General features: G+C 44.0%; 8 protein-coding genes across 8 annotated transcripts; 4 read left to right on the top strand and 4 right to left on the bottom strand.

Moving 5' to 3' along the window:
• Positions 1 to 318: 318 nt before the first annotated feature.
• On the bottom strand, positions 319 to 1,458 carry EAE97_003250 (uncharacterized protein; the record flags this gene model as incomplete). Its single annotated transcript, XM_038873762.1, has 1 exon — positions 319 to 1,458. The coding sequence occupies one exon, from the start codon at positions 1,456 to 1,458 to the stop codon at positions 319 to 321; it is 1,140 nt and encodes a 379-aa protein (XP_038735625.1).
• A 4,407-nt stretch (positions 1,459 to 5,865) lies between these two features.
• EAE97_003249 (uncharacterized protein) lies at positions 5,866 to 9,168 on the bottom strand (the record flags this gene model as incomplete). The annotated part of the gene is made up of 1 exon (XM_038873761.1): positions 5,866 to 9,168. One exon carries the CDS (start codon positions 9,166 to 9,168, stop codon positions 5,866 to 5,868), a length of 3,303 nt encoding a protein of 1,100 aa, XP_038735624.1.
• Positions 9,169 to 10,357: 1,189 nt separating this feature from the next.
• On the top strand, positions 10,358 to 11,125 carry EAE97_003248 (uncharacterized protein; the record flags this gene model as incomplete). Its single annotated transcript, XM_038873760.1, has 2 exons — positions 10,358 to 10,422; positions 10,723 to 11,125. 2 exons carry the CDS (start codon positions 10,358 to 10,360, stop codon positions 11,123 to 11,125), a joined length of 468 nt encoding a protein of 155 aa, XP_038735623.1.
• A 267-nt stretch (positions 11,126 to 11,392) lies between these two features.
• Positions 11,393 to 12,704, bottom strand: EAE97_003247 (uncharacterized protein; the record flags this gene model as incomplete). The annotated part of the gene is made up of 4 exons (XM_038873759.1): positions 11,393 to 11,769; positions 11,826 to 12,380; positions 12,444 to 12,478; positions 12,688 to 12,704. The coding sequence occupies 4 exons, from the start codon at positions 12,702 to 12,704 to the stop codon at positions 11,393 to 11,395; spliced, it is 984 nt and encodes a 327-aa protein (XP_038735622.1).
• A 581-nt stretch (positions 12,705 to 13,285) lies between these two features.
• EAE97_003246 (uncharacterized protein) lies at positions 13,286 to 13,666 on the top strand (the record flags this gene model as incomplete). Its single annotated transcript, XM_038873758.1, has 3 exons — positions 13,286 to 13,346; positions 13,411 to 13,494; positions 13,605 to 13,666. The coding sequence occupies 3 exons, from the start codon at positions 13,286 to 13,288 to the stop codon at positions 13,664 to 13,666; spliced, it is 207 nt and encodes a 68-aa protein (XP_038735621.1).
• Positions 13,667 to 14,754: 1,088 nt separating this feature from the next.
• On the top strand, positions 14,755 to 15,444 carry EAE97_003245 (uncharacterized protein; the record flags this gene model as incomplete). Its single annotated transcript, XM_038873757.1, has 1 exon — positions 14,755 to 15,444. One exon carries the CDS (start codon positions 14,755 to 14,757, stop codon positions 15,442 to 15,444), a length of 690 nt encoding a protein of 229 aa, XP_038735620.1.
• A 673-nt stretch (positions 15,445 to 16,117) lies between these two features.
• Positions 16,118 to 18,602, bottom strand: EAE97_003244 (uncharacterized protein). The gene is made up of 3 exons (XM_038873756.1): positions 18,299 to 18,602; positions 18,053 to 18,175; positions 16,118 to 17,997 (listed from the first exon to the last, which is right to left on the bottom strand). Exons 1-3 carry the CDS (start codon positions 18,317 to 18,319, stop codon positions 16,789 to 16,791), a joined length of 1,353 nt encoding a protein of 450 aa, XP_038735619.1. The 5' UTR covers positions 18,320 to 18,602; the 3' UTR covers positions 16,118 to 16,788.
• Positions 18,603 to 19,165: 563 nt separating this feature from the next.
• EAE97_003243 (uncharacterized protein) lies at positions 19,166 to 19,547 on the top strand (the record flags this gene model as incomplete). Its single annotated transcript, XM_038873755.1, has 2 exons — positions 19,166 to 19,330; positions 19,449 to 19,547. The coding sequence occupies 2 exons, from the start codon at positions 19,166 to 19,168 to the stop codon at positions 19,545 to 19,547; spliced, it is 264 nt and encodes an 87-aa protein (XP_038735618.1).
• Between the last annotated feature and the right edge of the window lie 1,354 nt (positions 19,548 to 20,901).

The following is a 20,901-nucleotide window of genomic DNA, read 5'->3' as shown; positions in this document are numbered from 1 at the left end:
TAAGATTCAGGTTTACTCGACAGATACTGATTATGTGTAGAGAGTTCAGATGTTCCTCCGGCTTTTACAATAGAACAAATACATATTATTAAAGCCAAAATTAGCGTCAGAATTATTACCCGATACGCTTGCGAAAATCAAAAAATGCGAAATAGAATTGAGAGGGTTCCGCTGAACCATAATGCACAAAGAGCGCAACTTTTAGATAGCAAAAAGAGCCTTCGAGACTATTGCTATAAAAAAAATCAAATCAACAAGCTATGTAGAATGATGAACGAAGACCAAACGCCTAGAACATAGAGCCAGAGAAGACCTCATCTAAAGGCTTTTTTCCAAAGCAACCAACTCTCGAAATCCTTCTTTCCACTTCGTCATCTCATCACTAGTGGGATGTGGTAACGGTGCGCGACCATATCCTCCATAGCCCAACCAACTCTCCATACCAGCCTTAGTGCTCACAATACCTCCCTGGATAGCGGCCCAATCACCTTGAGCAACGACTTCCTGAAGTTTTTGGGCTTCCTTGATTTTTCCTTCGTGGTATAATTTAGTCATTTCGATGCAGGTCTTCGGAGCAATATTTGCTAACCCCGCGAGGATCCCATGACCACCCCCAATCAGACTTTGTAGGGTGAAATCAGCACTGCCTCCAAGAACCAAGAATGGTGGAGATGCGGGGGAGCGTGGCTTGGAAGTCCTTGTGGCTGCCACGATTCGATTCAATTTACCAGTATTGCCACAGGTCAGCTTCACACCCACGATGTTAGGATGAGCTGATAATTTGATGATAACATCTGAGGAGAGATCCATGCCGGATACAGCTCCCGGATAATTGTAAATTAGTAAGGGAATAGGAGATTGGTCTGCTACAGTTGTGAAGAATTCGAGTACGGAAGCAGAGGAAGGCAAAAATAGAAGTGCATAATACGAAGGCGGTAGAATAAGTGCGTAATCTCCCCCAGCCGCGAAGGCTTCTCGGCAATATTGTACCGTTTCTCGGACAGATTGTGCGCCACAACCGACAATGATAGGAAGATGTAGGAACCCAGCCGACGAGAGTGCGGCACGAGTTGTTGCCGTAACAGTCTGACGTTCTGCGTGGGTGAGATTGACAGCTTCGCCGTTGGAGCCTTGAGTGGCTAGGCCATTGACTCCAGCTTTTGCGAGACGAATCGCATGACTAGAGATAGTTTTCGTATCGAGTTCTTCCGTGATCGGGTCGAAGAAGCAAACAGTGGGAACGTAAATGCCAGGAACTAGAGGACGAGCCATGTGATAGTCGGCTTCTGTTGGTTCACTACTGTAGGATGAACTGTATGAGGATTCGTTCACAGAATATATGCCTTGTTCGTTGCTCGGGTCTAGCAAGACCGAGTTTATTGGAGGGTGGAAAGACATATTAAAATCTGTTGAGAACTCTCTCACGGGTGAAGGGGCATCGTTACTGTGTGGCGCCATGGTGAATACAAGATATGCAATTATGTGTACCAAGACGTATGCTGGGGAGAAACGACAAGGCTAATGCTAGTTTGTAATGTGATGCTTTAGCTGGATTCTATGTGAGAAGGTCAGTCTAAGACAACATTGACTTAAAGGAAGGCAAAGTTCTTGAAATGATGTTATCAAGGACCTTTGTGTGGGTAACATCTAGATATTAAATATTATTTCCTCGGTTTGCTCCTGGTGGCGTATACGAGCTACTTCTCTCGTCGCATAGTGTGGGGGGTCAAGAGTTTTCTAGGAGTTGGACCTCGTGGCATGGCTTGTTTTCCCTGGTCATATTAGTAAACAGCGAAGAAAAGTAAGACCAGATATAAATGCAAGATGGGAGACTGTGAAGCGTGGGCAGATACTAGCCTTGCATGATGGTAAAGAAGCCATCATGAAATCCAAATGTTACTTTCCATATTGACGACAGCAGCAAGGAGTAGCAGGTGACGGCAACTAACGGCAATTAACCCCTCCATTTCCCGACCAATTACACGTTTAGCTCAACAAAGCTGTGATTCCTGATCTGGAATTTAGTAATTGATTGACTGCGTCTCGATATTCGATATGCTGCACTCTCCGTTTTTGATCAATGATCATCAACGATGTTGTATTCTGAATTCAATAGAGAACGGTAGACAGCCTATCTTGGTGCTTTTTTGCTTGCCAAGAGATGAAATGTAAGGAAAAGGGAAAGTGCAATCTCTGAACCCCGTATTCCATTACAGGTCGGGCGCTGTTTGCTCCTTCCTAGACAACTTCACCTCACTGCATATATGATACCTCAGGTAAAGTTGCATGTTTATCCAATAATCTGTTGCCAATTTCAATTTCAATTGCTTATTTGCATCATGACCTTAAGAAACTTCCATCTCTCCGAGTAAGATAATGTAAGAGCTTTCTAACGGGTTTGGCTGGGGGGGGGGGGGGAATTCCTGGATCTTGATTGATGGTAAAAAAAAAAAAGTTGGTAGATGGAGGCTCAGACTCAGAGCAGTCTCACTCAGCATCAACCACACAAATTCTCCAGAGCTGAACTTTTGTATTTTGCCAAAAGCTCACTCATAATGGGCTGAAGAAACCATGCCTAGAGACGAGTTCGTCATTTCTTTCAGGTGTATATAAACGTACGTATTCTGGCCTTTCATCGAATTGTACTTGTCGCTGCAGAGTAGAAAGTCTGCTGATACGGGATAATGACCTCGATCCCTGAAAATTGCGGGGTTCGTCGACCCTGGTCTTGTAAGATAATATTCCCCAGATGGCTTAGCTGATACAAGAATCCAAGATCACGGTGTTGGTAACATGTTCGGACAGCCGTTTCTTGTCGAAATTCAGCGAAAGAACGTGGGGGTGGAGAATGAAAAGGAATGAATCAACCGCAGTTTGGCCAGCGAGAATCTGGGGTTTTCTATGATATCTTGGCACCATGACATCGACTTCCAATTTCCGTATCGAACCACCAAACTCCTAATCACCTTCTTCTAAGATCACGAGATATCAAAGTCGAAGAGATGTATCATATTCTTGAGAGGCGAAATTACATAATGGCTCTACGAGAATCGGCAACTAGAAACCCAGAGACGACATCCCCAACATACAATCAGACCACGCTGTCGCCTCCAGACTTCGTTAGTGTCTGCGGTGATACATGATACATAATGCATTCATCATACCAATGATTGAATGGGACCACGATGCAAGATCTTACTTTCGCTTGATCATTCAGCGCGTTAAGTTCTTACCAACATATCAACCTCGACATTGGAAATGGTCTTATCTACGAAGTTGGGTCGAATCAGACCATTGTTGTGAGAAATACGACGAGAGTTTTAGAATAGGCAGCTCCCGTGGCATATTTTCAATGCGTCTCCCTTGAATTGCCTCTACCTGCCGAATGTGATTCGCCAAGCAACTGGTACGATAAAAAGCCTCTTATCACTGTTTTTTCATATTTGAAGCAGCGCGGATTCAGAACTTTCAGAGCCGGCAATGCAACTATGACAATCCTTGCAGATTTTCTTAATCTGGAAGCTCAAAATTGTCGTCTTCCATGATAATAATTGTACACCGGTATTATTCGTCTACCAGAATAGTACATGTCCGGCACCCCCTTGGTGCCCGTTTTCAGATGCGTCCGAACACAAAAGAGGTACCATGGCACGTGGACATTAACCTTCAAGTTAGCGCAGTGAACACAGCTTGTAATCAACAAGCTTGCTCACACTACAAAGCGAGTAGACTATATGCGCTGTGTTTACAAGTGCATTCAAAAGTTGTCCTACTATCGCGTCTTCTCAATTACACCAGGAAGCGGGCCTAGCATTCTCCATATTCGGTCATGGCTTCATCACATCGAAGATCTCTGCATTCATGATTTTCCATCAGCCTCAAAACTTGAGCTTCTAGCAATCAAAGAACGTCATTTTCGGTTGGTAAAATTACTTGAGCATATTAATGTCGCAATAGGTACCGGCCTTGTCCAAGCTTGTCAATAAGGTCCCGCCATCTCACGGATACGGAAAGGTCACATAGTACCCACCTAGTTCGCATACAACGAAGTCATGTATGCGTCTAGTCTCACCAAGCATCTAAAACTAGATTCGTGGATCGTTTCCGGCTCGGATTATCCGGTGTGACACGCGTACTGGTCGCACCCCTCGTGCTAGATTATTCAGCCATCTGCAACCCATCCCGTTTGTACTGGCGTGGGGAATCACTTCAAATACACTGCATCAACTTTTGGTGCCCTTGCTTGTAGTGGGGGTCATGTGGGAATGGAAGAGATGGCTTTTTCTTTTGAGTGGCGAAAATGATTTCCCGTCAACTCGAGTATCTGGACTCTTTTATCTTTTGCTTTCCATAATACACATGCCACCTTGTACCAATTTGCTTTACAGTTGTGTTGGAATGAAATTCGTCTCACTGAGTAATCAGTTATTTGGATTATGCAGTAGGTAGTTACTATGGCTTCATTGCATAGGTATCGAAAGTTCGATACCAGATTTACCCGCGACAGAATTTTGAGCATTATCTCCTCTACCTCATCTCACCAAGCTTCTACTCTACTATATAAACCCTTTCAGAAACAGTTTATCCATCGAGAGCGCAAAGGCGGCAAACAGGCATGTTTGTTCAGGTCAAATGCGCTCTTGTGGTGGAGTGGTAACACGCCTGGTTCGAATCGGGAAAAAATCCCCATCGGGGGTTTCTCCTCCCGCCCCTCTCGTGGGGCGGTAAGGTTTTGCCATTCTGGACGTCACTTTCCAATTCCTTGCTTTCGTTTTTGGAAGAGTAGAGTTGCAGGTGGTGGGTGAGATTGGTGTCGTCGGCGAAGCGAGGCGACGTCAACATATATTGTGGGGCAATAAAGTGGTTGAAAGAACAGGCGGTCTGATAATTGCCTACGCGGTGTTGAAACGGGAATAATGCCAGTGAAGAAAATCATACGGTGAATGTGATGGTGAATATGGAGATAAACACGAACGAAGTGCTGCACGCAATAATCAGGCACAGCTGATATATATATACTCATCAGTAGCCCAACCTCTTTCGATGGCCTACTTGAACACCAAAGCTGAAATAATAACTTGGTCGATGGCGTTGAATACGAGACGGCAATAGCAGACTACTTACTTACCTGCTTTACGCTTTCACTAAAATTTTCCTAGATCATTGGTGCTCCCCCCTTCGTTCAAACCTTTTAAGCCTATACTCTCCCTAGAAATCCGTTCGCTTTCTCTTTCTCTTTCAAGCCTGCCTTATCCTCCTCAGCAGATCTTGCAATAGTAAGATCGCAGGAATCATGTTGGAGACGGGGAAACTAAGACCCACCAATCCTCAGATATCATTCTGAATTTGAACACAGAAGGTCATCCAGCACTATCATGTTCGCTCAAGTTCAAGTTTTCACTACTGCTAATTTCGCGTGAGATTTGTAGAGAAGGACTACAGCGCGTATGAGAGTGGATGAGTTTTAAAAAGAGCGCTTTAATGAAGGTGGGAAGTAGGCTCATGAGATGAGTAGGTGCTAGATGAAGATGATGAAGTGAAAGAAGATAGTTCGACGTCAGGAATCTAGTTGTGTGTAGAAATAGTTGCAGGTATTCCATGAAATGTTATGTAGAGACTGCTAATATATGAAGTATATCAGGATGGATTAGGTGGATGTGGTACTGTACAATCTTGTCAGGGAGCAATACGGACTGGAAAGGTTGTCTCGATGTGATTTCAGGCGATGGAACGGGTTAGTCATATAGATGGAGCTGATAATCGATAGGTTCAATCATTAGAATTTTGAATTCATCGTCTCATCATTCTTTAAAAGTACCTAGTGTATACACTAATCGAATGACCAAAATCCTCATGTGATCAATCTCAAGCATCCCAAGCCTCCACTTCTTTTTCCCAGTCATCTACTGCAGAATCCTGTTCATCTTTCTTCTTTTTCGCCGCCATCCTAGTTCCCAAAACGGTAAAGCTGCTCTTTACACCTATCTCTGGCCTCACTGGAGCTTTGCTTCCGCTGGCTCCTTTGGCCACTTGACTCCACCCACCCCCCAAATGATCATCTTCTCTCCTGACAACATTCAAACTCGAATCTACACTACAGAGAACAATTGTCGATGCTAATTGAAGTGCTTTAACCTTCTGAACAAGGCCATGCTGCATAGCAGTTAGTGCGGAATCAACTTTCGTGTACCAAGTCTCGGGAGCTTTTCCACGAAGGACCACTTCACCAGAAGGTAGGAAAGATACGTCGAAGTCGAGGCCCGCATGTGCGAATTCAGACGAAAGGCCGGTGTGTATCTCATCGATAGTTAATCCAAACCTAGAATTCGATAATAAGAATGCATTGAACGGTTCGGCTGTAGCAACCAATTTCTTTGAAGACGCAGCTTCGACGACTGCCACTGGCTTGACTTTGACACATTGCGCTAGAGTTTTCAATGGTGCAGATACAAAGCGTGGCGTCTTAAAGATTGAGACGTGGCGATGGGGCTCTGGATCTTGACTTTCACTATCAAGGCCATAGTCTTCCGCCAATGAGTGCAGGAATGCTCTCTGATGAGATGGCATGGGCTTGAATCTTAATCTCTTCTCCGATGGATCCGCTGCAAAAACACGGAATTCGCGTTCGTAGGTTTGACAAAATTTGAGCATGTCTTTGACCATATCCAATGTTTGTTGCGAATATGGAATATGATCATCTGTGTGAGTGCTTGGGTCAATATTCAAAGCTGCGGCAAGCTTTGCATTGCGTTGGAGCTTAAGACATTCGTCATTACAATCTAGTGTCTTTTTCGAATTGCCCTCGCTGGTTTTCGATGCAAGACATTTGACTGCTTGCTTCTGATGTTGACATTGGCAGGTGATGAAGGTTTTGCCTTGGCAAGGTAGTGTTTCCTTACAGGGGTAAGGAGCATGGCAAGCATCGGTACAGGAGTGATCGCAAACGCTTTTCTGCCTTTCACACGGTTGATGACATGGCGAAGTCGCGTCTTCGCATTGTCCGGGACGATGGCAGAGACTTTGACAAGAATGTATACCGCACTTTAACTTTTTCCCGCACGGCAAGCCACACCGGACTTCAGTGAACCAACACGGAATGTTTTTCAAAGTCCGTTTGCCACAAATACAAGGCTTCTCTACAAGGAAGGGACACTTTGGACAAGCTTCGCCATCGAGATGGCATTGATGCTTGGTTTGTGGATGACCACAAGTTCTTGCTCTTGTACAATCAAAACGGCACTCGGGTGGTTTCGTCCCGCAAGGCATTGGAGGCTGCAAAACGGTACGGCCACAAGCGCAGCTGATTTCTTCAAATATAGCTTCACGGCATGATCTACAAGGGCCCTTGTGGCAAAGTTCGGCGCAAGCATGTTCACCACATTTGAGTGTGCGTCCACAGACTTTGAGACAGATGTGCTCAGCCTCAATATTCTCTTCTGTCGGCGGAGCATTCAAGGCACGATGCTTACGTTTTGCGGCTTGTCGCTCACTTGCTTTCTTTTCGCCAGAACAACATCGCTCGCCACATTCGTGTCTCCCACAGTTGAGTGTCGCTCGGCATACGCGAGGGCACTGGGGCTTCTCATCCAACCCTTGATGACACATAGTGTTTGATGTTGTCCTACCGCAGCGACATGCAATCAACACCGATTGAAAGCAAGGCCGGCACTCGCCTTCATGACAAATGCCTTGGCAGGTATGCCCGCACTTTAGCGGCAATTCGCACTTCTCTTGACAGTGAGGAATATGCTGGGTGCAATCGGTTCGTGGGGTTTCGAGAAGTGTAGAAATTGGTGTTTTTCCGCAGGGACAAGTTGTGACAACGTCAGGCGACAATGGACAGTGTGTAGGCAATAGGTCTTGAGGGTGACATTTAGTCTCACAGTAATGGTCTGGTTTACCGCAATCAAAGGGTCTACGGCATTCAGAGCCACAGTCAAAAGATCCAATCCATGTCCTCGTGGCCAAACTTTCACCATCAAGCGTACTGGCTGGTGCTTGACTTTCACGCTCTTCATCGCGTTCCGAGCAAGGTAGAGTTTCTTCGACTTTACCACAGTAGCATGTTGATTCAATAAGAACCTCACAACTGCCACAAAGGCCTTCATGACAACTCCGCTCACAATTGTGTTCTCCGCAGGCAAGTACATCATCGCAGATTTGCCCACAAGCCCATCCGCTTTCGTACTTCGTATCTAAACATCTTCTTGAAACCGTCTCTTTGCCACAAAAGCAAGGAAGTGAAGGCCCCATATGAGCGCAAGGTGGACACGGCCCAGCATGGCACATGAGATCACATGGATGTGGACAGTGTCCGATCCGCTTCTTTGAACAACTCTGCCCACAAGAATGTGGTGGTAGCCCAGCTACTGATCGTGGTTCAATTTCCTTCTCACACCAACAAGTATACGATATTGGCAAGTCTTCTTTGGGCAAGTTACAACCGGGACATCTCCATTGTCTCGGTGGTGGCAATTCTCCATTTTCAACTGATCGTTGTTGATGTGTCGATACTTCATTCTTCGACCATTTTTTGACACATGATAAATGAAGAACCGACCAACAACTTTTACAGTTCCATATCTTAGAATTTGGTAAAACTTCGTTGGTACAAATTGCGCATTCGTATTGACCATTTGTGATATCTTCGTGTGTTCGAGTGGCAAGATCTGCAGCTTGCGATTTCGACATTCGACGTGCGCGCGGAGCTCGAGAGGGTCCAGGTCGGGTGGCAATAGGATGTCCAGGTGTAAATGCCGAAGCATCTCCAGCAAGAGAACCAGCGTCAGATGTAGGACTGGTATGCGAGTTTGAGGTAAGTTGCCCTCCAAATACTCTTCCATTAGCCATAGGCTGTCCGCGACCACCCCCTCTTCGACCCCCTCGTCCAAATCTACCATTACCACCTCCTCGGTTGTTTGCGTTCGAATTTCGCGGGTTCGACGGGGCTGGAGAATTTGAGTCTGGCAATGGTGCCACAGAAGCTGGTCTGAGAACTAAAGGGCCATTTGGTACTTGTGCCGTTGAATTTGGAGTAGCGTTTGCGTTTGCATTTGCATCTGCTGGTGCAGGTCCATTGTTCCGATGGCCACCCCGTCTTGGGCGACGAGTTCGTGTTCTAGGAGGACGATTGGAGCCAGGAGCTGAAGACGGTTCTGTGGTGGCCATGATACGTGAATATAACAAGCCTGTGATACTACCAGAGATACTCGATATTTTGTGTAATAAAATCGATTATTGACCAGTGGCGGGGTCGGTATTTTTTTGTTTACTGCGATGTAGGGCAGAGAAATTCAAGAGAGCTTACAAAATACGAAACTTTCGTAAAATAACAAGTAATTGCGCCTCAAGATATACGGCGGCTTCAGACAATAAAAGGAATGAAAAGATTAAGTGGTAGAAAATGGATGAAAACACTTTTTGCTTGCAAGATACGGAAGTAGCACTCTAGTATATAGAGGGGAATAAGGCTGATTTTATTGTGGCAATCCATAAGCTCTTTATCGACGCTAAACTTATCAACTAGCGCTCTTCTGGACTCTTCGGATAAATTTGTCAAGTCCAAGACTCATTCATACATGAGAGTTGACTCATACTCGCTCATTATCTGGAACATTGTAACATTTGCATTGCATCATCGTATGAGATGACTCCGAAGAATCAAATATGGAAATGAATTGACTTATGAGCCAAGAGAGGGTACCACATACTTATTGTCGCAATCTCTGATACGAGGCAAGTTGTATCAAATCTTGGAATCCAACAGCCTCGCGCTAAGGTTACAAGGCTGGTCGAAGTCTTTGATTTTAACCGTACGTACCCAGGTATAAGCCGACCACACTTTATTGTTGATATTGTCGGTCATAAATATGTGTACTGTTGCTTCGTAGGTTGTTCTTGAGCTATATGACATAAGTAACTTTGTCTCTCCACCGACAAATATCTCAGTGACGACCTAGGAATTTGTTCCTTCTCCAACATTCGAAGGAGGAGGTTATCCACTAACCTTACGGCGGTGCATAGATAAATACAACATAGACGCTGAAGAGAAAAATCTCGATATAGCCTCAGTTGTGTAAAGGAATCGCACTCAGCGGTTATCCAACTTGTACATATAAGTATGAGACCTGCCTATGCAGTTTCTTCTGTTGGTTTTCCATTTCTTACCACTTTTTCCCTTCGTAATTCGACACGATGACATATAACCAATAAGCTCAATTGACTCTTTCTTCAACATCTCACCCCTTTCGTTTTCGGCTGAGCTGTTTTATCGCCACTTCCTCATCCATTTATCGATATTCAAACGGAACTCCTCACGCACATTCAAAATTACAACCTTGAGTTGAAATCTTTCAATATGCCTCACTTTACCACTGACACAGATTGCAACCTATCTAATCCCAAATCTTCCTCTTCTCTATCGTCATCTCAACCCCTCACAACCTTCTCACTCTTTCCTTTCCTCCCCCCAGAACTTCGTTTCCAAATATACACCCATTGTCTCCCTTCCCCTCGCATTCTCGAATTGGAATTTTCTCCCCCCTCTCAAACGTTCATTCCTATCTACTTTTCCTATTCTAGCATTCCCGTTCTTCTCCATCTCATCTCCGAATCACGTTCTTTCGCTCTCCATTACTACCAATACATCCCTTCCTTGAATCTTTGGTTTAATTCCTTTAGGGACAGTTTATATTTTCGGATAGATGCTATCCAAATTTACAGTCCTTACTATTCGGCCTGGGTTGAGAAACTAGGGAATTTGCTAAGGTTGGGGGAGAATTATGATGAATGTGGATACGGGCTGCAGCGATTAAGATATTTAATCATTGGAGACGAAGCTTATTCTCACCTGACTACCTCATCCACTGTTCTCGCTTCGCTTCGTGATTTGAAGGAGATAGGGGTAGTTGCGAAAGAAGAAACACTACCTCTCTGGCCGGAAAATGAAGTCATTTTATTCTCAGATAAGAAGACGAGACCGAAGAGGGGGAAATACGATAAAATTGAGGGCCCATTCATCAATTATTCTCATGTCCGTCGGCGCTTCAAAGGTGTGCTCTTGGGTAATTCAGAAGGATCGTTTGTAAGGGAGGAGAAAAGGGACCCATTTGCGGTTGGCTGGTGAAAGATTTGATCTTGATGCGCAAACCCTTCGTCGGGGATTGGTTCTTTTCTTTTTATCTAGTCATATTAATTCGTTAAAATTTTCACCCCATACGCGTTATTCGCTGCAAATTTTGATTTAAGGATATACTAGATTTCCAAGCTACAACTCCAGGCTCGATTCGATCCAAATGGGTATTTTCTCGTCCTCCAATCTCCCACCAATATCCGGAATCTCAATCTGTTATCATGATACATTCCTTTTTTTTTTCCATCTCTCGTTTTTTTTTCATCCGGCTCTCGTGTTTGCAATATCAAGAATCAAGATATCTGTTGCTCCAACGGCCGTCAAATCATCCATTACCACAGCGATCTTCTTCTTTTCGACCATTGAACTAACAGCTACCCAGCCTTCCTCCTCCAAGGCGTTGATCGTGGGTGCTCGCTTTCCAGGGGTGATTTTGACTGCATCTGGGAGGGCGGTTCGTTGAACGTTGTACTGGCACAAGACGTATTTTTGTGCAGTGATGACACCTCGAATACGGGAAGCAATAAGATCTACCAATGCTGGATTTGAGGGTCTTTTGGATTTCACAAGAATTGCTGTACTCGAGACGACGGTATCAATAGCCTTTAATCCTGCTGCCTTCATGGTTTCACCAGATTCTGATAACATATTAATACGGAACTGCTTGAGGTTGATATGTCATTCTCTCACTTACCAACAAGATCCACAATTCCATCAGCGACACCAAGAGCGCATGCAGCCTCAACACTGCCGCTGAGCTCGATAATCTTGGTCTTCAATTTGCGCCCGGATACGGCACCACCTTCTGCCTCAGCTTCCAACGCTCGGAAGAATTCCTCAGATAAACTGACGAAACTGGTACCAATATTCTTTCCAATGAGATCCGATGGCTTCGCATATGGTCCCTTCTCTGGCACTTGTACTTGTAGCTTGCAGGCACCAAATCCCAAATCCATTATCTCCACACATCCTTCTTCCTTACCCTCTTCGACAGGAGTTGATGTTCCCGATTCTGACTTAACTCTCCTCTCGGTTTCGACTCCTGTGGCATGTTCTGCAACTGTGTCCCGTCCAGTAATACCGATATCTACTCGACCTTCACCAACGAACGTAGGAATATCGGCAGCGGGAAGGAAGACGAGCGCAATTGGTAAGTTTTTGACCAATGCTATGTCAAGTCTTGACTCTCTTCGAAACTGAATATCGGCACCTTCGAGCAAATTGAGTGCTGCTTGTAATAATCTTCCCTCTAATGATTCAATCAGCCATCAATCTCGGTGCAGGATTCGGCTCCAATGGTGTCATGACTCACTTTTTGGCACTGCGAATAGCAATCTACCTTCTAAGCTTTTGTGATCGTTAGTGAAAGGCTCATACTCTTCAGAATCTTCGTCTGCAATGTATAACATCTTGAGAACTTTCATTGTAGCTTCTTCGAACGGTAGGAGTTGCTAGGTTCTATGTGCCCAAAAATGCGAAACCGACATCTCCAAACCGTTTAAATAGACTCAATGAAAAGCCCAAGAGCCAACAAGGTAAAAAGGAACAGTTCTTACTGATTCACTAAATCCATTCTGTTGAGAGTGAGGAGGGCAAGCTGTTTGTTTCTGTACAATGTGAAGGTATAATCACTCCGATTGCGGGGTATTCACTCGAATCACAAGCAGAATCAGAGTATGTTGTGTTCGTAAATGTTAAGAAATGTATGGCTTGGATAATTTGAAATATATTTGAAGCAAGGAGAATCACGATTATTCGATAATATGGGAAAGGGACAAGACTTCACTTTTAATATGACTCGGAGATGTTTGACGCAAACTCCATTATTAAAAAAAAGTCACCTAGTACTTAACTTCATCATTCTGCCCCACGTGTAACACCTGGTACTTTCGGTGGTCGGCGTCTTCTCGAAAGCCACTAGTCCCGATTTATGTTAGTGCAAAAATGCTTCAATTTCAACGCTAAGAATATTAACGAGAATCTCTTGCCCTAAGATTCTGCGAACAGGCAAAAAATTATCACCAAGTTCACGTCGACCAGTAAGCCCCGAGTCAATTTATCAACCACATCCCAAAATCCAAGCGCATTAATCCTGTGAGTGACTCAGGAGCTCATTTACGGTTCCCAAATTCTAATAAATTTCAGACCGCAAAAATGGATGCATCAAAGGTCCCCGTCAAGCTCGTTAAGGTCACCCGTGTTTTGGGCAGAACCGGTATGTCGAAATTTGGAGAATCTATATCTGCGGATTTCAAAGGAGGCAATTCTGACAAAATTAGGTTCCCGTGGAGGTGTTACTCAAGTCAGAGTTGAGTTCATGGATGATACCACCCGTTCCATCATCCGTAACGTCAAGGGCCCAGGTACGATTTCACGATTATTTTTATATCCCCAGAATTACATTTCGGCAGCATACATTCGAGAAGGAAATGTTAGGAAGCTAGGGAAGGTGTAGGCTAACTTATCGAAACAGTCCGTGAAGACGACATCCTCTGCTTACTCGAATCTGAGCGTGAGGCTAGAAGATTGAGATAAATTGTTGGTCATAGTTATCGAATGATGGGAGCATTGGGAATTTCTTCATGCATTCAGGTGCAGGCTTTTGCTACGGCTATGGGCTGGATGTACGTTTGATGAATATGGATGGATCAGTTCAAGGAAATACTTTCACCACAAAATAACACGATCGATGAATTCCCGGTACCTTATTTCTACGACAATGTGCAAATCTTGAGACGTGAGAGAATTATTCTTGTGGCCTCGGGGTGATCTGGAGGGTTTGGATCACGGATTGCCGCAATTTCGCACCGTTTTTCGAGGGACTGGAATACATCTATAATAAATGTGGAGAGTCTAGATTCATGGGGAAGATGCAAGTGCGAGTTTCTGCATTGCTATTCACTTCTTGTTCAGCGTGCACCCCGCATTGAAGTATGGAATCCGAATACCATGATTCCAAATTTAGGTCTGAGGAATTTAAGCAAGTCCATTTCAATCCATTCATCTTCCATATTTATTACCCATTCACTTCACCCAGTGCACCTTGAAGTCTTCCTTTGACACAATTCAATATCCCAGAAAGCAGCAACAGCTCTTTTCTAATACACTAGATCACATGTTATTTTCTCTGCCATCGCCAAATTCCATATCAAAACTCAATCTACCTATGAGTAATTCCACCTGAAAGTTCATGGTTGTTTGCATATTCTGATTCTCGCGATCAAACTATCCTTGCGACCTTTGGTCTGAGTTGAATTTGATGTTTGAACCCATTTAATTGATTCATCCACGTGTACAATTCACTATTGATAAATCAACGAGCCCAAAGTCATGATATTCTAATTGACTCATAACACAACAACTTTTCATTCGTATCCACATATTCCTCAATACAGCCACCGTCGTTTTCTCAGAAGACATACCAACCAAGCAACAACCTCAACTCAACTTTGTATCTCGATTCAAACGTAAAAAATTCCAACAAATCCACCACAATGTCTTCCCACCCTTTTCCTCACGCAATTGCAATCTCCTAATTCTCATGTCAAGAATTCGATGGATCTCAACAATCTCGACCAGAGTCTCCACCTCTACCTCCGTTGCCTCCAAACACAAACCACGCAATGGTAAACCCGGTACAACATTACTATTTCTCTCTTCTGTCTTCTCCTCAACTGGGTTCTTCACCTCAATCAGTTGTGTACGCCCCGCTCCCATCACAACTACAAACACAATCGAAGGAGACACAGACCCAACTACAAGAATCGCACGCTTCGCCCACAACATCTCCCTACTCACGCCAAAAACAACAAGCACAACGAAACACCACTCCACGTACTCAACTTCACTCTCAACCAGAATCTCATCGTCATCTCCTCTCACCATCCATACCATCCGCTTTTCAAACCGAACATCAACAGATATTGAATGCATCACATGCTCCGCAATTGAATTACAATACCGTTGTATCTTCAAATCAATATTCAGTCTCATCCCCATTTCCTGATCTTGCAAATCGCCCCTCTCCCTTTCTTTTCCCGGGATTACCTACGCTCCACTCTTCCTCGCCATATACATCTACATCTACATCGGCTTCTTTTTCCACACCCCCTTCCTCCTCTTTCGGTTCGCATTCCGATTCCGATTCCGATCTAGAAACTGGCATCGAAGACAATAGGAGAAACAGATTGCCAAGGATCCACGCCCAAGAACTCGCAGTGCAGAGGGCGCACCACATGTGTGCTTGGTTTACGGTGGTTATGCTTGGGATTTTGGGGGTCGTGGGGATCGTGCGGTGGGTGGTTTATGGATGAGAGAGGGGTGTAAGGGGGAGGGGGAGAGGGGGAGAGGTATATGGTTTATGGTTTATGGTATGCAGTGAGAGATGGAGAAAGATAGTAGAGCAGAGAAGAGCAGGAAGAGCCTCTCTTTTTTTTCTAATATGATATATCAAGGATGATATGAACGTCAACGCGAACGCGAACAAGAAAAAGAAGACCACAAAATCAGAGAAGAAATCCATGCACATGCAATCAAAGTCTAGTAATAGACGTTGACGCATAGATGCTGAGGAAATAAAATCTGAGAGAATAAATCTGTATGTATGTACAAAGAGGATAGAGGGAAGAGGGAAGAGGAAAGAGGAAGGAAAGAAACCGAGAGGCTTCTTTTCACTCTCATAGACAATATCGGGATGTAGATAGATGGATACATGAATATAAACAGGAATCGGAAATCGGAATCGCGGTATTACACAAAAGGAAAGGACGTCTATCATCATGGATGATAGAGAGCAATAAAAATTCAAGTTCTCTGCAAAACAACATATCACTCATGCATTGATGCTATTTAATGAAAATTGCGTACATCCTGTTACATATGCACACAAGACAACCATTTCCATGCTATGTCCTTCATATTGAGTTGTTAATTTCACCACACGTTTTCGCAAGCGAGATATAGAATGCCGATTTTGAAACCATTTTCACAAAAGGAAGAGGTGTATTGTCTAGGTTTGATTGGTTGATTGATTGATTGATTGATTGATTGCTTGGTTGATTGAACCCACTAATATCCTCTCACATTACTACATCCGCCTTCTTACTCATCGCACACATCAAATCCGCATACCACAGCCATTAATGTGATATCGTGGATCCAACCAGCTAGAAATATGTACCTGGAAGCACATGCAAACAAACATCAATTCAATCCCATGCAGTTAGCCCTGTTTAGCCCAGTCCTTTCAAGCCCATCCCATTCCATTCCACAAATCTCGTACACTTATTTATGCCCATCCATCCATTCCTATTCCGATCCAACCTAGAAGTCAAACCCGCACGCAATGCCCTCATATACATGATTAACAGCATAAGCATAAGCATAAATCCAGCAGCAGAAAACGTAAACACGAGAGATGTATGAACAAGAAGAACAAGAACAAAGACAAGAACGAGAAGAAGAATGAAAAACGCATGAGAAAAGTACAAGTGCAAGTACAGAACAAAAAAGCAACAACAAAATTTGCAATCCCAAACATACATCTCAGAAGAAAGAAGGAAATATGGTATCACAATGCTCCTCCTCTCCATTCTGCCCAATCTCCGTCGCGCACCCCGCCCCATCTGTTAGCGCCCCCATTTTAATGTGATACATGTTCACATAAATAAGACGATCTCTCCTCTGTCATTCTTCTTCATTCTCAAACTCCTCCAAAGCTCCTTCTCTTCATCTCCCTTTTCCAGCGCTAATCCTGCTGCCGTTCTCTCGCGATGATATCTCTTCAATGCCTTATTCATCGAAACACCCTTCTCGCTATTGGGACCCTTGTTCACCATGCTCATGAGAAGTTCTGCGCGGGGTTTATAGACGATCATTTGGTTTTCGCCAGGGGAAGAATCACCAGCGCCGTTCATTGGTTTGTATTCGAGCATCTTAGGTCTTTCAGAGGACTTAGTGCGATGCTTGTGCTTACGTTTCTTGGGTCGGTCTTCCGAGTGCTCGCGGGAAGGTTGGCGAGTGGTGATCAATGACATCAAATTGCTACCAAATGTGTCATTGCGAGTGCGAGCACGACTGGCGCGTTTGGATTCCTTGGTCTTCTTGGGTCTTGCGCTAGGCGATTCCTTCTCAGCATCGGCACCAGAATAATCTGGCGATGGCGGGAAGACTGAAGGGCGAGTTTGAAGCTTGCCAATTTCCGCGGTCAATCCTGAATGTAGAACGGGTGGCGCATCATTCATTTGGACATCGCCTTCGCGGGACGATGTATCAACATGTAAACGTTTGCGCTTCTTATCTTTCTTCTTCTCGTCTTTCTTATCCTTTTTCGATTTCCCCTCATGTTCCTTGCTTGGTTTCCACTCAATTGCTTTTGGTGCTGGTGTTTCGAAAGGTCCGTTGGTTGGTACTGGTCCTGATCCCCATTCGACGAGATTGGTAAGACTTGGAGTATCTGCTGCGTTTACTCGTACGAGATCCGTGGAAGGTTTCTCCTCTACTTCAGAACTATCTGCATTATCGCTCATGGACTCATCACGAACTTGTTGCTCATGCTCAGAATCGTTCATGACCTCATCCGCTGCGGGGAGATCTAGTCGCGACGCATTGGGTGTTGGATCCACGAGGAAATCAAATACATTGACGGGTGCTGGCGTTGAAGGGGCAGCTTCGGGGACCGGGGCTGTAGCTTGTTGCGAATTGTCGTACTCATCTTGCGCATCTTCGACGTATGCGTTGTGGGCGGGTGCGGATTGAGAATTATTATGCGAACTATTCTTTTGATTGTTTTGTTGCTTTCCTTTCTTCCCTTTACCCTCTCCTCTGTATAGCGCACCTTGGTATTTTTGCGCCTCGCTCATACAGCTCTTAATTGTTGTCAGCAAACGATGCCCCGCGTCTGAATCATGTTTGTTTACATACCGTATGCGAGCGATATTCTAGGCCCTGAAAATGTACCATGCAATCCAGACAAGTATATGATGCCCCGCGACATTGATTTCGATGGGGGTCAAGTTTCTTCTTCGTAAGGACGTCTCCGCAATTCTATAGATTGTTTCTTGTCAGACCAAAGCTTGTTTGGGTTACCATGGTAGATGTAGGTAGGAATGTAGGGGCAGGTGTCGATGTTTCAATAGGACATTGAAGTCGTAGGGATAATAAACATACCTCACAGCTGAATGATACCATGATGATATATGTAAGTTTTCCTTTTCTTTCCCTGCAGGAGTTTCTTGGATTGTTTGAGATTTGAAGTATTTATAGAAGAAATTTATGAGGTAGAAGATTGATAAGAGTTTTTCCTTTTTTTTTTTTTTCCTTTTTTTTTCCTTTTGGCGAAGAATAGATAAGTTTGCGAGTTTGACCTAGTATCGCGGGGGTGGGAAGGAAGTAGCTAGATTTTGGAGGATTTGAGAAAAGGAACTTGAGATTGAGATGGTAATGTTGCGTAGGTAGGTAGGTAGGTAGGTAGGTAGGTAGGTAGGTAGGTAGGTAGGTAGGTAGGTAGGTAGGTAGGTAGGTAGGTAGGTATAGATAGGTATGCCAAGTATTTGATCTGAAACTTGGGGGAGGGATGAAGAGTGTTTCTAAATAGAAATATTTCCTCTTTGGATTCAAATCCAAGCCTTTTTGGTGCTCTTGCTTTGATATTTGACTGGGGGTATTTTGGGATGGGATGAATGGATAGGATGGATGGTATGGTTGGTTGGTATGTGGGTAGGTAGGTAGGTAAGGTAGTAATAAGTAGGAGGGAGGGAGGGAAGGTAGGTATCAGGTATTAGGTATAATAAGTTGTCTTGGAATGAACAAATATCTTGTAAATATCTTGTAAATAAATAAATAAATTTAACCCTCAAAAAATACTTCTCAGATCTTTTTCACACTTTTTAGACCTTGGACCTTGGACCTTGGACCTTGGGATATTTTTGTGGGATTCAAGGCTATGCAGGTGTACAGCTCGCGCGTTAGTATTTTTTGGGGTTGCATGAAAAAAATGTGATGGATGTGTGAATGGAGTGAATTGGGGGAAAAAAGATGAAAAGTGTTTGGTTGAAATTTTATTTTATTATACTTTTCTTCCTGCTTCCTTTGACTGGTGGAGATGCCGCCCTTCCTGTCCTTCCCCTAGAGAGAAAAGAGAGAAAGAGCGAGACTAGAATACGCCCGGAAGCATGTTCAGAATTAATATTCGTACTACTTGTGTGTACTTGTATGTATGTATGTATGTATGTATGTATGTATGTATGTATGTATGTATGTACGTACCTGTTGCTTGCGACACTTGCGACACTTGCTGAACAGTAATACCAAGGTACAGAGAGAGTACAAGCAAAAGGTCCACGATGTCTACGGTTTGTATCATTCATATTCATGGAACAATGTTCATTTGGTACGCATTCCCACCCCCAATGGCTGATATTATATTGGCTTGTAATGGTAAACAACAAGTGAGATTGAAGAAGAGAGAGGAATGTTCAGTCATTCAGTCATTCATTCATTCATTCATTCACATTCATCACAACCAGGGCATAGACGGATGGATACCTACCTAGGTAAGGTTATGCGATATGCAACATTGAAAATTCTCTAGCTTTGGGCGTCAATTTCAAAGGAAGACATACTTGAAGCACTCATTCTTACCTTACTGCCTAGGTATCTTCATACGAGCAAGTACTATCATTGGGTCGCCTTATGTATCATTATGTGATATCCTCAATTCTTTTACTTTGAATTCATTATCATTGGGCATTGTCTCCAAATCCAAATCCAAATCGACCTTACCTTACCTTACCTTAGACACATGAGAAGATATTCTTCATTGGATCATTGGATGGTCCCCTTATTCCGCCACATATTGGGATCCCAATCGTGGAGATCTTGCTAGGGAGGAAACGTGAGATCGGGTATTCTAGGCCATGAGTTCGATTCGATTTTGCAACTTCCATATGGATGAGTGATTGTTGGCGAGGAAAGGAAGGAGACCGAGTACGCTGCCTCGCTGTACAATCACCAGAGAAAAAGGAAAACGAAGGCGGAAGTATGGAAATATATCCTCGATGGAAGGACTTTTGATGAGAGGAAGAAGTTTGGCTTGAAATTCAACCCACGAATCAAACCTTTCTACTTACTATCTCAAGACGTGTGTATCATCTTGGATAAATTCCCCTCGAGACACCCAAAACATGAATCACATCGATCACACCCTACTCCGTATTTCGTACTCAACTCATCACCCTTGTTTTATCTCAAAATGCGAGGCACTGAGGGTACCCGTGGACATCCATGGATCTTTAAAGATTGTGGCTCAGAATATGACTTAATAGTTGTGTCACAATGACATCGTGTGCTCCCATTGACGCATCTCCCACCCAGATGTAATCTAATCACGACAACATTACAATATTGTAGGCGAAACTGTCATTTGTACGACAAACACATATGAGATATATCTGTGTGATTCCTCATCTTAGTCCGCCCCATGAGAGAAGAAATCGCCTTGTCCGAAGTTCCTTCATTGGTCGGTCGGTCTACTCTCCGGTCTTCTCCCCCTTCATCTTGCCGTGTCCCTTTTGCATTGATGATGTTGATTTGATGATTTGATCTTTCGATCTTTCTATAGCCACGATTCCCATTTCGTTCATACAAGAAGTTTGCCCTTTGGTTGATCCATGACAAATGTATACTTTTCATGCTATGATTAGCTGACGTTTGAACTCGTGCTTACCCGACGATCGCATTGGATATATTAATTAGTCGCAGGATTGCGCAAC

The sequence above is a fragment of the Botrytis byssoidea genome (assembly GCF_014898295.1).
Source record: "Botrytis byssoidea strain MUCL 94 chromosome Unknown BBYS_005, whole genome shotgun sequence".
NCBI lineage: Eukaryota > Fungi > Ascomycota > Leotiomycetes > Helotiales > Sclerotiniaceae > Botrytis > Botrytis byssoidea.
The sequence above is the reverse complement of the archived record's forward strand: the minus strand, read 5'-3'. Positions and strand labels throughout refer to the sequence as shown.

What these genes read in the sequence shown, in the direction of transcription:
- EAE97_003244 (XM_038873756.1), bottom strand. Translation starts at nt 18,319, where the DNA reads ATGGTATCATTCAGCTGTGAG. An exon ending in TGGTATCATTCAGCTGTGAG is followed by an intron (nt 18,176 to 18,298) that starts GTATGTTTATTA and finishes AACAATCTATAG; the next exon opens with AATTGCGGAGACGTCCTTAC. An exon ending in TAGAATATCGCTCGCATACG is followed by an intron (nt 17,998 to 18,052) that starts GTATGTAAACAA and finishes ACAACAATTAAG; the next exon opens with AGCTGTATGAGCGAGGCGCA.